General features: G+C 44.2%; 1 protein-coding gene across 9 annotated transcripts in view; it reads right to left on the bottom strand.

The window, feature by feature from the left end:
* FAM120B (family with sequence similarity 120 member B) overlaps nt 1-16,628 on the bottom strand; it is a 110,407-nt gene that overhangs the window by 70,884 nt on the left and 22,895 nt on the right. For all 9 annotated transcript variants that reach the window (XR_012902777.1, XM_075924696.1, XM_075924694.1 and 6 more), the window contains exons 5-6: nt 14,351-14,523; nt 8,062-8,154 (exon numbers count right to left, since the gene is read on the bottom strand). Coding sequence is in view for 8 of the 9 variants with exons in the window: in XM_075924696.1 (XP_075780811.1) it covers nt 8,062-8,154; nt 14,351-14,523 (266 nt within the window). In the remaining variant the exon portion in view is untranslated. The remainder of the gene's footprint in view (nt 1-8,061; nt 8,155-14,350; nt 14,524-16,628) is intronic.

Below are 16,628 nucleotides of genomic sequence, written 5' to 3'. Positions count from 1 at the left end.
TAAACTGCTCACACAAAGCAACATCTAGTTCAAACAGAAGTAATGTGAGAGCAGTTTACAACAGAAGTTCCTAAAAGTTCTCCTAAGCATGTCTATAAACATATAAAAGTCAACACTTTATGTTCATGCTTCATTTACTTTATAGTTTTATTTAATTACTTTGATAGATAATATCAGGCTTCAGAGCACAACAAAATTCCGAATGTTAAGTACTACATTGTATATAACAGGATTTCAGCATGGGAATAAATATTTATTTTTGCTAGGGGACAAACACACTGCCTTCAACGCAATGTACACTTCCTCTCTTATGAATATTTAATGTTTACCCTACAAGACAACAATTCCTTGGTGACTTCAGCAGAAATACATTTGTAAAGTTTGGATTTCAGCAATTAGGACAAAACAAGAAATGACATGATAAGAGGGCAAACTGAACATTTTTGGAATTCCAGCTCAAATATACCAGTGAACAATGGGGCGGTGACAAGGCACAAGACAGACAAGTGGCTCATTTACTTTGTTATCAAGAAAAGGCATTTTCAAAAGTGTGTCCTAGCCTGTTCAAAGTAACAAAGCATTCCACAGGTGTATGAACAGATTGCCAGGGCCTGGACCAAGACTCCACCCACTCCCTTGCCTCCTCACCTTGCATTTTATGTGTGTCCAAATCTCTTAAATAGGCAGACCCAAGACACACCCTGTTTACCTCTAAATAAAACCAAAATCCAGAGTAATTAGAAAATTACTAAAACACAAATACTCTATATGCCACAGGGCACGTTACAAAATCAAGTACCTTTTAAATTCTTTGTAATTAGCTTTAAAGCAAGTTCTTACATTATCATCACATTTGGAAGAGACCTGAAGAAGAGTTGTAAGCAGCTCAAGCATATATCTCAGCTCACTAACAGAAACTGGTCCCACAAAAGATTTTACCTCACCCACCTTGTATCATACATGAAAGAGGCATAATTCATGCTACTGTATTACAATATATCAAAGGTTAACTTCTGGTAAACTGGTTTTATAGATGTTGTTCCAAAAATGAGAAAGACTAAAAGTTACATATTTGCTTTTATATAGAATATCATAGTGAAGCCAAGTTACGGGTTTAAAAAATGTTATCGATCTGATTCTTAACTTATTAGAATAATCAAGCCTCAGTTATTCACAAAGTTCTTGTGCCATATGCTTTGCACTACCATATACCTTTTACCCAACGATCTCAAAGCACTTTACACACATTTATGAATTATATCCAACAATACTCATGTGAGTTAATTAAATATTATGACAATCATTTTGCACGGAAGCAGAGGCATGAAGAGATTAAATGACTTGTGCAAAATTATTATTCACTATTTCTGTTCCCATAGGGCCTCATGCATGCTTTTCAAACATAGAACAAAATGATGGTCCCAGCACCAAAAAGCTTACAATTAATGTAAAGTATAAGAAACAACAGATGATTGGACAGACAGATTGACAGGGGAGTACAAGGAAATGAGATAGTGTTGGTCAGTAAAATAAGCTGTGGTCTTAGCAGAGCAGCAGCCTAACTGCTGTCAATTTTTTTGTAGATATCAACCTTTCACTATTAAATGAGAGATAATAGGTGGCGTGGGGACAGGCTATCACGGGCCTAGAAAGTGAAGACAAGTCATGATTGATACGGTACTTAAATGGCGCAAATAATCAGTTGAATAGTTGAGAAAGAAACCTGAAAATGCATACATTTACCACTCAATCTTTTGCAATATATACTGTGTATGACTGGTTATTTTTCCTGTGTTCACCCTACCACAGGATACCAAACCATTTTTTCAACCCAAAATGTTCATATATGTTTACTAGGGGACTGCCCCCTGCTTGCTACACTCACCACTCCCCACTCTCTGGCTGCAAAACCCCCCTGCTCACTACGCCTGATGACATCATTCTGTCACACGGCAGGAAAAACTTTTTTTATATTTAGAGAGAGAGTGAGTGCCTAGCGTAACAGGGATCTGATTCTATCACCTCTACAAATATTAGGAAATCTTAACTATAGGAATTGCTCTGCTATAGTAGACTCGGTACCTTCATCTAACATTGGTTCCATACCATATAGACACTTTCCACATAGCCTAATTACATCAGTATCTTCATCTAACATTGGTTCCATACCATATAGACACTTTCCACATCTCAGCCTAATTACATCAGTATCTTCATCTAACATTGGTTCCATACCATATAGACACTTTCCACATCTCAGCCTAATTACATCAGTGCAGAACATTTTCCGAGTTATATAGTTCATACTTTCATTCTCTCTTCCAAATCTTAATTAATAAAGTCAAACAAGTACTGAAAATCACTTCTGTGGCTCTGATTACAGAAAGGTCTTGTCCACAAATCACAAAAACAGAACTTGTATCTAAAAGATTCCATAACTCTGTCCTTTGCCCCAAGGATATTGCAGTAATTTAAAGTAAACAAAGGGAACTCACCTATTTCTGACTTGAATTTATGGGAAGGAAGATTTTATTTTTCATCTCAAGTATCTCATAAAGGTTTCACTGATTTTTTTTTCAAAATTCCATTACTAAGGTCCCCAATCCTGCAACTGACTGCAAGGCTACATCTACACTGCAGGCTTCTTGTGCAAGAACTGTTTTGCGCAAGAGTTCTTATGCAAAAGGTCTTCCACAAGAGCGCGTCCACACTGCCATGTGCTTTTGCTCAAGAGACGTGTTTTTGTGCAAAAGCGTCCATGGCAGTTTGGACACTCCCTTGTGCAAGAAAGCTCTGATGGCCATTTTAAACGTAGGGGTTTCTTGCGCAAGAAAATCATGTTGCCTGTCTACACTGCCTTTTTGTGAAAGAGCTCTTGCGCAAGAAGGCTTATTCCTCGTGGGGAGAGGAATAACTCTTCTGGAAGAAGCCCTGTTTTCCAGCACTGTACTGTACATTTACTTGTGCAAGAACGCGCGTGCAGTGTAGACACCGGAAAGTTTTTGCACAAGAACAGCTGTTCTTGCGCAAACAGCCTGTAGTGTAGACATAGCCCATGTGTTCATCCCTCCTCCCAGACAACCAAATTTATGTTTATACTGAGATCAGGCCTGGAAACTTTCATCCTGAAAACTTTTTTGAGAAAGTTATGAGCAAGTAGAAAAGTGGGCCTATTATGGATAAAATTCAATCTTAACTGAAACAGTAGCTATGATGATAGTTGGCACTTTCTAGTACCTGTAATCCGATAATCTCCAACTATTTTACCAATGTTATTTAATTACAGCACGCTTGCAACATCCACGTGAAACATATATATGGGTATGTCTACACTACAAAGTTAATTCGAACTAACAGCTGTTAGTTTGAATTAACTTTAATAGCAGCTACACATACAAACCGCTTGTTCGAATATAAATCAAACTAGTGGAGCACTTAATTCGAACTTGGTAAACCTCCTTCTACAAGGAGTAACGCCTAATTCAAATTAAGTAGTTTGAATTAAGTACTGTGTAGCCACTTAATTCGAACTAGCTGGAGGCTAGCCCTTCCCAGGTTCCCCTGGTGACCACTCTGGGCCAACCCAGGAAAACTCTTCTGCCCCGCTCCCAGCCCCGGAGCCCTTAAAGGGGCAGATTCTGGCCACAGTGCCTGTACCAGTTGCCAGCCTGCCAGCATCCAGCCAGCAGTCCCTGCACCTGGCAAACCATGAGCCAGCCACCAGCTGCCACCCAGCCTTCCACCTCTTCTCAGGACCAGGCTGGTGGCTCTCAGGAGCCTGCCAGGGGCCGAAAAAGACGGGCGCCCGCCTGGTCTAGTGCAGAGATCATGGACCTCATTGAGGTTTGGGGGGAGGCCTCTAATGTCCACGATCTCCGCACTAGGCACAGGAATGCAGCCGTCTACAGCCGCATGGCTGCGAGCCTGGCCACCAGAGGCCACCTGCGCAGCCAAGAGCAGGTGCACTGCAAAATTAAAGCCTCTGCCAAGGGCTCCCAACCAGGGGCTGACCCAGACACCTGCCCTCATTATGAGGCCCTGGACCGCATCCTGGGGGCTCACACAGTCCATGCTCCCCGGGTGGTGATCGACCCCGGAGCAGAGGGCCCAGCCCCTGAAACAGGGGAAGAGGAGGAAGACGAGGATCACGACAGCCAGGAGCCACAGGAGCCTGCAGGGAGCCTGCCCAGCACCCAGGACCCCCAAGTCATCCCTCAGAGCCCATCAGCTGTGTCATCTGAGGCCGAGGAAGGCTCCACATGTGAGTGCCATCATGGTCCCCTTTTGGGGGGAGAGGGGAGGAAAGGGAGCCCAGGGACCATGCACCTGGGTCTTGCCCACTATAGAGCAGCAGCTGGGTGTCATGCAGGGGCCCTGGCTCGTTCCCCACACGCCAATCTCCCTTCGCCTTGCAGAGGGGGGCTGGGTTTCACCCACCGTGTCCCCAGGGAGAACTGACCACTGCTCGTTTCACCACAGATGCAGCACCTGTGAGTGCAGGGCGTACCACCTGCGAGTGCAGGGCACACCACCTCGCCTGGACCAGCCACCCACACCCGGGCCAGCAGGTGCACCCGGAACTAGGAGTACCACCAATGGCGGCACCTGTGGCTACTAGGGAAGCAGCTCCACAACCAGGAGCACTGGGTCTGTGAGGACCTGCGGCAGCAGAGCTTGCAGGCGCTGGAGGAGCAAGGCCGTGCCCTCTGAGGCCACCTCCAGACCCTGGCGGAAAGGTTCCTGCCTCATCCTGCTCCAGCCCCTGCAGCTGCCCCAGCTCTCACTCTCCCTCCCACTCTTACTCCCCCTCCCCTCCTGTCCCACCCTCCACACCTACTCCCCCCCAACGCCCCCACACCCGGAGTGCTGCAAGACGGGAGAGCCAACAAGACCCTGAACCCTGAGCTTTCCCTTCCCCCCCCCTTGCCTCTCCCTTCCAGCTCCCTCCTCCCAGGTTTTCCCCCTCCCCTCTCCCACCCTCATTCCCCCCTCCCTCCACCTCAATTCTGTGAAATAAACAGACATATTTGTTGGCAAAACAGGTGTTTTTATTTTACATTAGGAAGGGGGTTAAGGAGGGGAAAGGGGAAGGAGGTGAAGGTGTAAGAAGGCCCCAGTGGGGCTTGCCAGGGAGAGTTCAGTCCTCATCCACCTGGAAGCTCTCCTGCAGGGCTTCCCAGATCTGGATGGCCACTCGCTGGGCCTCCTAGTCAGCATCGGTGCGGTGCTGCGTGTACAGGCTAGCCAAGTGTTCCGCCTCAGACATCCAGGCTGGCAGGAAACCTCCCCCTTCCTCTCACATAAATTGTGCAGCACACAACATGCTGCCACCACAGGAGGAATATTGTGCTCGGCAAGGTCGAGGCGGGTGAGGAGGCATCTGAAGCGGGCTTTCAGGCATCCGAAGGCCCCCTCCACCACAATGCAGGCCCTGGTGAGCCTGGCATTGAAGGCCTACTGGGAAGGGTTGTGGTGTCCTGTGTATGGCTTCATCAGCCAGGGGGTAGGCGCGTCCCCCACCAGGCACACTGGCATGTCCACGTCCCCAACCCTGATGTGGCAGTTGAGGAAGAAGGTCCCGGCGTGCAGCCTCTGGCACACGGAGGAGTTACAGAACACCCGTGCGTCGTGTGCCTTGCCGGACCAACCCACATTGATGTCCGTGAACTGGACTCGGCGGTCAGACACAGCCTGCAGGAGCTCAGAGAAGTAGCCCTTCCTGTTGATATACAGAGAGGCTTGGTGTTCCGGGGCATGGATGGGGATGTGCGTCCCTTCGATCGCTCCTCCCCCTCAGCTGGGGAAGCCGAGGGCGCTGAACCCCTGGATAACCACGTCCAGGTCAGTGAGGCGGACAACCCTGTGGAGCAGCACTCTGTTGATGGCCTTGACTACCTGCAGGGAGAGACACAAAACCAAGAATCACTGGGGTGCTTGGGTGGCTGGGAGTGTTCATTCCCTGGCACTGCCCTACGCCCCACTCCCAGAAGCAACCCCCGCTGCAATCCTGGCCACTGCGGGCAGTGTGTAGTACAGCCGGAACAGACCAAACCCTCCCATGCAGGGCACTTTTGCCTCCTCCCCCGTTTTCCCTGGGGCAGCCCATTCCCTCCTTGCAGCCCCCCTTTCCACCACCGGCCCAGTGGCCGGTGAGTGCCATACCTGCCTGAGCACGGCTCCGACGGTGGATTTCCCCACGCTGAACTGGTTCCCGACGAATTGGTAGCTGTCCGGTGTAGAGAGCTTTCATAGGGTGATGGCCACCTGCTTGTGGAGGGGAATGGTGGGCCTCATGCAAGTGTCCCGTTGCCACAGAGCAGGGGCGAGCCACTCACAGAGCTCCAGGAAGGTGTCCTTCATCCTGAAGTTCTGGGTCCACTGTTGTTCTCCCCAGAGCTCCAGGACGATGCGGTCCCACCAGTCGCTGCTGGTGTCCAGATGCGGCGGGGCACGCTGGTATCCGGGCACTGCTGCGGCACCTCCATGGCCCCCAGGGAGGCCAGGGGGAAGGGCAGGGGGCTGATGTGCACCAGATGGTGCCAGGCAGCCTCCAGCCATTGCTGCCAGGCTTGCAGCAACAAATCCAAAAACTGCTCCAGAATGCCCAGGGGCAGCTCTGGCTCCATGGTGCCACCTGCTGCGGTATCCCCAATGAAAACAACCAAACAGGCAGGCAGAGAGGAAAACGCTTTGCTGTCCCTCAGCGAGGTAGGCAAGCAAGCAGAAAAGCTTTCAGGGGGGTCCCTTTAAGCACGAGCCTCAGATAGCATCCACACAAAGCAACTACTGACCTGATGCCCTGCGGGAACCGGTTTCAGCTGGCCTTAAATGCAACCCAGCATCCAATCAGTGTGGACGCGCTAATTCGAATTAGCGAAATGCTAATTCAAATTAGTTTTTGGGTCTAGATACGTTATTTCGAATTAATTTATTACAAATTAACTAATTCGAAATAAGTTAATTCGAAATAATGCTGTAGTGTAGGCATACCCTATTAGTGCTATCTTTTAGATGGGTAAAAAAAAGCCTTGCCTACACTGGCACAATTTGTCACCAAAAACTGCCTTTTGTTGTCAAAATAGAGACAGCTTACACACTACATGAAACTTTTGTCAAGAAAAACACCCAGTTTTGGCAACAAAAAACTTCCACCTCTTTTTCTCTCCCTTTATTGTCGACAAAGAGCCACTCTGGACTCTTGTTTGTTTGGTCGAGAGAAATGGCTTCCACCAGTATCCCACTATGTCTGCCCCTATGGCTCTGTTCAGTGTTTTGTGATTTCTGTTGCCATGCAGGAATGTTCCCCTCCCCTTTCAAAGCTCCAGGAAGTGTCTAACAGCTGAGTGAGCTGCTTGGTTTGGGGGGGGGAAAAGAACAAATCATTAGAATGCTTCTGTTCTGCCCTGCACTAGAAACATAGTGGCAGGCAGACCGCTGCTACAGGGAGAGAGCTGGAGAGACTGCTGTGCTGCTGCTTTGACATTCCTCAACATGGAAAGCTCACGGAGCTAGGAAGGAATCCCAAGAAGCACAGAAAACCCCTCTTGACTTCTCATAAAACTGCACTGTGGGATGCTTACACATATTGCTTTGCGTTTATCTGTTATCAGGGTTCTAGCAATGCAGCCATGAAACGTCAACAATAGCAGGCAAAAAAAAAAATTTGTTTGACCGGTTTTCATTTTTGGCGATTTTTGCATGTCAACAGCACCTTTGTCACCAAACCTCAGTGTATACAACAGCCTAAAAGAGGTTAAGTCAGTTATCTAAGGTCACATGGCAAAACAGAAGCAAAGGCAGGCACAAAATTTAGTTCTTCAGATACCAAGTCTGATTTCAAATCTTTAGAAAAATACCCTCTTTAACATTTAATATTGTATGTCATTAATGCAGACAAATGAACCAAATCATAGAAAATGAAATGCCTGTAAACGTATACTGATGCTTCATTCCCAACTCCTCAATAATTATAAAATAGAAAAGAATATTCAAAAAGAAAGCTGCACTTCGTTTACCCTAGTTATCAGCATTATCATGTTAGGAACTCAGTCATGTCTGTACCTGAAAACCTGCTAGCTGAGCAACAGACTTCCCCTGAAGGCACAGAGTATGAGCCACAAACGCATTCAAGTCCTCCAGAGAGAGACTGTCCACCTGAAACAGATTTAAAAAAAAAAAAAATCTGAGCTATGGAACAAAAACCTTTCTGCAAATTTGCCTTTATCAGCAGTGTAAACACACACAAGCAAAATGAGTAGGGTAGTAGTAAAGTAAAGTAGTAAACTATGAATGTAGATAATGAAAAAGAATATACAGTTAAATTCACAACTCCATGTGTGTAGCTTTGTATTAATTCCATTTTTACCAACTTTACCCAACAGTTAGCATTTACATTATTGCTCTTCTTTTTCTTTTAGGACCTTTGTAACTAATAGGACAGGACACTTACCAGAAGTATAAAATATTTTTACATTTAAAAAAAAAAAATCACTCTACCACTAGGATCCCAAAATGAAGACTAATTAAGCTAGCCATAGTTGATGGATACTATGATTTATCTCTAGTACAAATGCTCTACTAACCATTAGGGATGTAACAGTGTAGTCAACTAAATGATTAGCTGATACACGGGTGCTTATCCATTAACGTTATCAACTATATGTAACACTCCTCCACCCTCCATGCATGTTAGTGGGCTGGCTGACAGGCTGGGTCAGTCCCGACACGCGCCAGGACCCAGCATCAACCCCTGTATTGGCTCTTACTGTTTGTAGTGCAGAGTCGCAGTGGGGATAGTTGTTGGCCAGCCCACCCACGCACTGATTCTTAGTGCCAGGACCAAGCATCAACCCTTGCTGCAGCTCTGCAGTACAAGTACATGTAGTGCAGAGCCACAGTGGGGGTAGTTGCTAAACCCATCAGGAGCCAGGACTGAGTGGTAGCAATGATTCCCCTTAACGATTAATCAAACTACAAAATTTGTCAACTACACAATTAGCGAATTACACGCTTAACATCCCTACTGAACCTCAGTAGAAAGATATACAATTGTAGCTACACAATCAAAAAAGGGGTGCATCAGTACAAATGAGAACACAAATTTCTTAAAGTAATTTTTCAGATTGGATTAATTCTTGGTTGGTTGGATTTTGTTTGTTGTTTTATGTGGGGAAGGGAGGGCAGGGTTGGATTTTTTTAATGTATTTACTTATTTTGAGGAAGGAATTTAAACTTGAAGAAAATTGGGAGGAAAAAAAAATCACACTCTTTTATGAAGACAAAAAACAATGAACCTTAGAGACTAACCAAAAAATATAGATGGCATCATGAGCTTTCGTGGGCCTTGCCCACTTCTTCAGATGAATGGAGTAAGAGGTTCAGGGGTACAAATATCACAGAAAAGAGGAGATGGGGGGGGGAGGAGAAACCCTGTTAATCAAAGTGCCCATGCTGAATGAGGCTAATAAGTGCCCAATACTTAGCTTTTGATGTCTTTGTTCAATCCTTGGGTGAATGTGTCAAATTTGCATATGAAGGCCAATTCCAGACTTTCTATAGATGATTCCTGAAATTACTTTGTAAGAGAGTAGCCCTTTTAAAACCATTAATAAGTGCCTGGGCAAGTTAAAATGTTTCCCAACAGGTTTTTAATGTGATACCATTTTGAGTATCTGATTTATGTCCATTCATCCTTTGTAGTAGAGACTTTGTATTGGTCCAGTTTGGCTAATATACATGGTAGAGGGGCATGGCTGGAACTGGATGTCATATATCACATTAGTGGATGTGCAGTTGTATGAGGTTATGTGGTTTGGTCCTGAAATGTCGTCACTTGTGTAGATGTCTAGACAGAATTGGCACCTGAGTTTATTGCAGGGGTGGGTTCATGGGTGAGAACGATTGAGGAGTAAAGAGCAACCCAAGTGACAGAGGAAAACTGAGTTTTGTCAAGTTGTCGTCTTAAGATATTTCTATAAGCAGAGGAGAGGAAGGAGATGGTCTGACTCCCTGAAATCCATGGGTCTCTGGGATCTGAGAGAGACAAAGGGCCAGCAAGTGCTCTCCCTTTGCTTTTTCTGTAGCATGGAGCCAACTAACTTATGATCTCCTACTTCCCCCCTCAAAAGACTGCACACTTAATCTGTGCATATATGACAATGTTAATATTTACTCATATAGCTCAGGTTGTATTAATGTTTTGAGTTACACCGTACATAGCACATGATTTTCCTTCAGAGTATATGTGCTTACCAGCTGGACATAGAAGGAAGTTTTTTTATGAACATATGGAATCTGCACTGTCAGTGAAAATGTGCTTTGTAGAAGTAACAATCAGGTACAGTTAAGAGCTGTGCCATAATTTAGCATGTCCTTGCTTTTAGGAGTTTTCTTTTGTGGAAGTGGGGGATATTACACTTATCCAACAATGATCCCTTTTATACAATGATCCTTTTATACAGAGTTTGTTTATGGAATTAACACTTTTATTAAATTTCAGAGAAAAGTGGAAGAGGGGAAAAAAGGTAGAGTAGGTCAATAGGAAAGAACCAGAAAGCAGGAGAAACACAGAGAGAAGCCATCTACTGTAACTTCCTTTACTATTCCCAGAGGATAAAAAACATTTCATCCACCCACACTAGATAAAAATGACACCACGATACATCTGAAACAGTGCTAGGAATTTCTGCTGAACCCTCCTTCCCCCAGTGAAAAACCCCCATTGATTGGAAGGCCTTTTAAACCTTGCACGAGGAAACAGGACAGTTTAATAGATACCAGCCTAGTGTAACACTGAAAAATATTCCTGCCATTCATTAACTCTTTACAAGCTTAAGTTATTGATTGGCTGCTAAAAGCTGATAATACTCTGATAATACTCTGAAAACTGGATTTTCCCACAAGTTATATGGTATTAGTATTTTTGTCTTCTCATGTTTCTATGGGAGTGACTTCATTTGAGACCATAATGGTCATCTCATTTCACCCTCACAATTGTCACTGGGGCATTAAATGCACTGGATAAGGTTCACCATATGCTAGAACATAAGAACCTTGGGTTGATGTGGTTTGGTCTGTGGAGAGCTTTTTTTCTGATGAATATGGAAAGGTCAGGGGCTGTTTGAAAGCTAAAGGAGGAGATTTGAGAAAAAAAATTCAGTATGTGGTTCCCACAGAGCATGGGTATTAACCATTTAATGATACTCCATATAAGTTCCAATGTGAGGAGATAAGGGACAACAAGGGGCATTCAGTCAGAGGGCTCCCTTCCTATACTGAAGAAAGCTCTCTTGTGGTATTTGACTGAACCATTAAACTGTTGATTTACGTAGAGAAGCTTCAATTTTAAGAAAAAGAATTTATCATTCTTTAAAACAGCCTTCTTAAAGTTTTCATTAAATATATGACAAATATTTATTAAGAAAGCCAGCCAGCCAATTTATATGCTGGTTCTTAGAAAAGTTAGTTACAAGCACAAAAGCACACGTGACCATTAACAATTTCCTTCTGTTGCCTTTCTTGCTGCAAGTACTGGAGAAATATAGTTGGGAAACCGGTGTCTTTGTCTCATTAAAATTAACTTTCAAATATAAACTTAAAAAACTGCTAAGCAGTGTATGCTTTAAATCATATAGAACATATAGGTCAGGGTATTAGGCTGAAACCTTCTAGATGCAGATCCATGTTATCCCAGTGAGAGCAGAAGGCGATAGATAATGGCAAAACTTTCACTGGATGGAGAGATACCAGGGCCGTTAACACTATAGCTAAATTCCACATTGTGAAACTCCATCAAAGGCTTACAGGGTGCCAAATTTGGGTGAAAGTTCCCAGTATAAAAGTCATGCTACCTGCAGCACAGATTGCTGAACAGACCTGGAAGAATCACAAATGTTGGTTGTACATGTTTTAGCAGACATTCCACTTCTTTGATTTTGGGAAGGATATTTTAGATTTAAAAGCAGGAGTGAATCAGACTCACTTAGCTCCAAACATCCAAGGGACTGCGTTAGAGGTGAAAGTAAGCAGCTGCGCCCTGGTGTGTAGCTCTGGCAAGAGCTAGCTGAACTGTGGCAAAAGCCAGCAGGGAGCTGTTTAAAATATGGCAGGGAATCAGGCTGAAATAGGACAGTACCTGTAAGCAAGGCCGGCCCGAGCCATTTTGGTGCCCCAGGCCCCAAGCACGCAGCGCCTCTCCAAGGGCGCACGGCCCTGCCTCCGGGCACACGGCGCATGCACGGGCCCGCCTCCGGGGCACACGGCCCCACCTCTGGGCGCATGGCGCATGCCCGCCCCCGGGGTGCATGGGCAGACGCACGGCGCATGCACTGCCCAGTCGGCCCGGACACCGCCGATGGCACGCAGCCCGGGGCCGCCCGGGGAAGGCTGCGCCTGGCCATGCAGGGCCCTGCGACCGTGGGGGGAAGGGCGCTGCTGACTGGTGTTGCGGGGGTTAACACGGCTCCCACCCTGGGCGGCCGCTGCAGCCCGACGGGAGCCAGGCACCCCCCATAGGTTGGTGCCCTGGGCAGCTGCCCGGCTAGCCCATCACCGAATCTGGCACTGCCTATAAGAAATGATGTTAGTTGTATCACCGCTGGTGTTAGCCAAAATGCAAATGGAATAGCTGGCAGGGAGAAGGGGTTTGTATCCTCCACCTAGTATCAGAGGAAACACTGAAGATGCAGATACCTCTCCAGCATATGCCACCATATACCTGGAGGTGTAGGAAGGAAGGGAGGAATTTAGAAAACCTCTTCCTCCAGAGGAGCAAGGAATCCTGGACTTGAAGGAAAACTCTGCACTATGGCTATGCATAGACTACATCCCTCTTTCGAAAGAGAGATGTAAATTAGACATATCAAAATTGCAAATGAAGCTGGGATTTGAATTTCCTACGCTTCATTTGCATAATCACGTCACGGCTTTTTTCAAAAAATGCTATTTCAAAAGTGAAACCGCGGTGTAGACGCAGTTCTTTCAAAAAGAAAAGCCTTTTTCAAAAGATCCTGTACTCTCTGCTCACCCTTATCAATGAACTAAAGGCAACACGCAGCATGCAGAAGGTCTCTGGCTAAAAGTGAGACCACAGAGGCAAATGCAGTGCACTGCAAAATCTATTATACCCATCCAGTGGTGTAAAATACCCACGTAAAGTGAACTTAGGAAATGGTAAAACTAACTACAGCCAGGAGAAGTGTGCAATCTATGACTGCCTGATGGTATGTGAAAATGTAAAGAATACAGAATCTGGTGTGGGGCTGGAAGGGGTAGGGGGAAACCGCTGTCCATCTTGACTCAGTGTGTGAGGATCTAAAGGTCAATGCAACTAGGTGGGACATCAATATTATTTCTTTCTTCTCCTAGCAGCTGAGATTAGGCCAAAGGAATTCCCAGGTCTTGTCCTCCGAGGAGGTGAAGCATGGAAAGGGGGAATGTCTGAAAAATCTCACTTGCCTGAGTGAACTCTCAGCTGTTAAAAACAGTGCTTAGTTGAGAGCTGCTTCACTGGGAGCCAGTCCTGTTTTATTTCTCCCATTTATCCAACGAGCTGTGTCCTGGAATACTACAAAGGGGGAAGGAGAACTTCCATCCACCACCAGGTCAGCCACTTTTGTTCTACCCTTAGAGGGACAAAGGGTCATCACATGCACTCGCTAGAAACCAGAGAGGAGGTGGCAGTGAGAGGACCAGGTCTCGTGACCACACCCAAAGGTTTTGGGGTAACAGAGGTAAAAAGGTGTGTGAGTTCCACCTACACAACCGCCTCCTAGCTTCCAAAGAAAGTCAGTAGATGTTAAGACTGTTAAATGAGTTTATAGATTTATGAATGTATACTAGTTTGTTAATTATATGAATAGTTGAAAAACTGAATTAGGCAAGGTAATGGCAGACACACCATCTGAGAAATAAGCCCATGTGTTTCCCCTAGGAGCCTGGTCAAACAGTCCTGTTACATTAGAACAGACATACTAGGTGAAACCAAAGGTTCATCGAGCCCAGTATCCTGTCTTCCAACAGTGGCCAGTACCAGTAGCGTCAGGCATAGGAGGAAAAAAAAAAATCGCAAGATTACCATTTTAGTTCGTTATTTTTCGTTAGGATGAGCAAAGGTCTTTTGCCAGAGGTGTTCAAAAACTCAGATGAAAAATTTAGGAAACTTAATATTTCCTCAGATAGGAGTTAACTGGAATAATAAAAAATAGTTTAATATAGTACTGTTGATGTTATCAATTATACTTGTGCTAAAGATCAAGAGATAAACCATGACTGATTTTTAGTAAAGAGCCACTGAAAATCAATTCCAGGTGTGAGCTGCAAGAGCTGGCTACAGAGCAACCATTCACTTTACCTGCAGGGTAAGGTAAATCAGTAGGCAGCAGACAGCTGCAACAGGTGCATCCAGCAACTGGAACTCCTCCACCATGTCCTGAAGATGAAAGCATGCCAGAAACGTGTTATACTGTAATGTTTTCACCTCTGATCCTTTCGTGAGCCACAATGTTCTCAAACTAGGTGTTCCACCTACAAAAGAAATCTATTATTTTATCTTTGCAATAGGGATATAAGACAAGCTTTGTCTATTAAACCATACCAGTGGTTGTCAATCTATTTAGACACATTATACATCTCTATGTTATGTGGGCCACATTCACACAATATACATACTACCCATATGGTCCTGAAAATGTCACATAGGCTGCAGCTGTTTGCTGATTGGAACACAAAGCAGCCCATGGGCTGAGAACCACTGAATTAAACTTTAAAAGGAAACACCTGTTCTTGCTCTTTAAGTTTGCAAGGACAAAAATGTGAAAAATAGCTTAATTCACATTTGTACACAAATGTGATTCCTATCAAACCCATGTTTCAAGTTAATGCTGACCTTGCTTTGAACATGTGTATGATAGGAATCACATATCCCCCAGGAGGTAAATCAGTGCATCCTTAGGAATCATGAATATACCCCTCCCTGGGTCAGTACCTACTTTTAGGAATGACACTGGGATTCCCCTGGTTGCAGGTAACTTCTGCCATGGCAACTACTCTTGAGCATTCCACTATCATCAGCCCCCTGTATTAGGTCCAGTGGCATAGTCCAGAGCTAAATCAAATCCACCGAGGTTTGTTTATTTATTCCTAGACTACTGTATGATAATGTCACTATTAATAAAACATGTGTTATGAGACCAATTATATATCATGTTATACTAATGTCAGTATTTTTAGTGGACTCTTCAGTATGGTAACTTGGGAGATTCACAAAGTTAGTTAGGGACCTAACTCCTATTATTTTAAATAGAACTTTGGAGCTCCGCACTTACATTACATTTAACCCGCTGTCCAAATAAATAATCTTGGAAGCAAAATACCAGGTGGATATGTAGACAGCTGCACCAAAGAATCCCAATTAAAGATACACACCTACTGTAAAGCAATTTTGCTTTTGTTTATTCATCAACAGAGAGGTGCTAGTTTTAAGACTGGACAGATAAAGCTACATTTGGTAACTCATCTTCCTTTATGATGAGCAGCAGCTGCATTCTACAATTAGGGCCACTTGGCAACAATAAGTGATTAAAGTGTCAAGGTGCTGAGATCTAGATGGCTGACATGTTTATTTAGAAAAGAAAGCCATTAACCAAATGGTACTGTGCCTAGGGGTTGGGGGACAGAGAGGGGAGAGAAGAGAAAGAAGCTAAAAAGCAAATTCTTAAATATTTTCCTTTCTCACCCTTTAGAATGTTTATTTTAATATTCTCAAAACTATGGTTCTCAACAGGGGTCAATCACAGGAACAAGAATTGTTCATACAATCCTGACAAAGCTCTTTGCTTTTACTGCACCAAATAAATAGTGATTTTCAATCTATCACTTTATAGAAAAAAAATTATGTATATTCTTCAGGAAAATATTAATAGTTTGACATCACTTATTTATGCTAAAATTACAGACTAATACTACTGCAGACAACAAAAGTGATAGTGTCACTCTATACACTACTGCTGGGACCTAGAATATTGACTTAAATTCTGGGAATTGCTACATTAGAAAAAAATGACAAATTGGAGAGAATTCAGAAGAGCAACCAGAGAAACTGACAGGTGGGGGGGGGGGGGATTAAGATGAAATAGTTATGCACCTGCCCTCTAGATAGGCAGATACACTAAACTCCAAGAGTCAGTTAATAGAAAGTAATTTCTTTCATCTTTAATTTCTAAGATTTTATAAGTAAATTTTATTTCAAGAGTGTAGATAATTTCTCTATATTCAAAACAATATTGCTTAATAACTGAAGTAATAATGGAAATCATGTGAGACTGAAATGAAGATTCAAGGACTGACTCCTCCACAATTCACCCCTTGAACAAGTACAGTGTGCAAATATACTGAAAATCTCAGCAGAAAAATCAGCAGTCTTTCACTAACAAAATGCACTTGCGCAGTGGGAAGAAGAGGGACTTGTGAGTTAAGTTATCTGTACTTGTAAAGGAAACAATTATATCTCTTAATTGAACTTACCAACCAACAATACTTCCATTCAAGGATATCCAAACATTTTACAAGCAATTAAACACTCAAAGTAGTTAATTATATAACCCTCATCTGATACACAGGTAAACTGAAAT

This window comes from Pelodiscus sinensis, chromosome 3, assembly GCF_049634645.1.
Source record: "Pelodiscus sinensis isolate JC-2024 chromosome 3, ASM4963464v1, whole genome shotgun sequence".
NCBI classification, from domain to species: domain Eukaryota; kingdom Metazoa; phylum Chordata; order Testudines; family Trionychidae; genus Pelodiscus; species Pelodiscus sinensis.
Note: the sequence above shows the minus strand (reverse complement) of the source record. Positions and strands in the feature narration are given on the sequence as shown.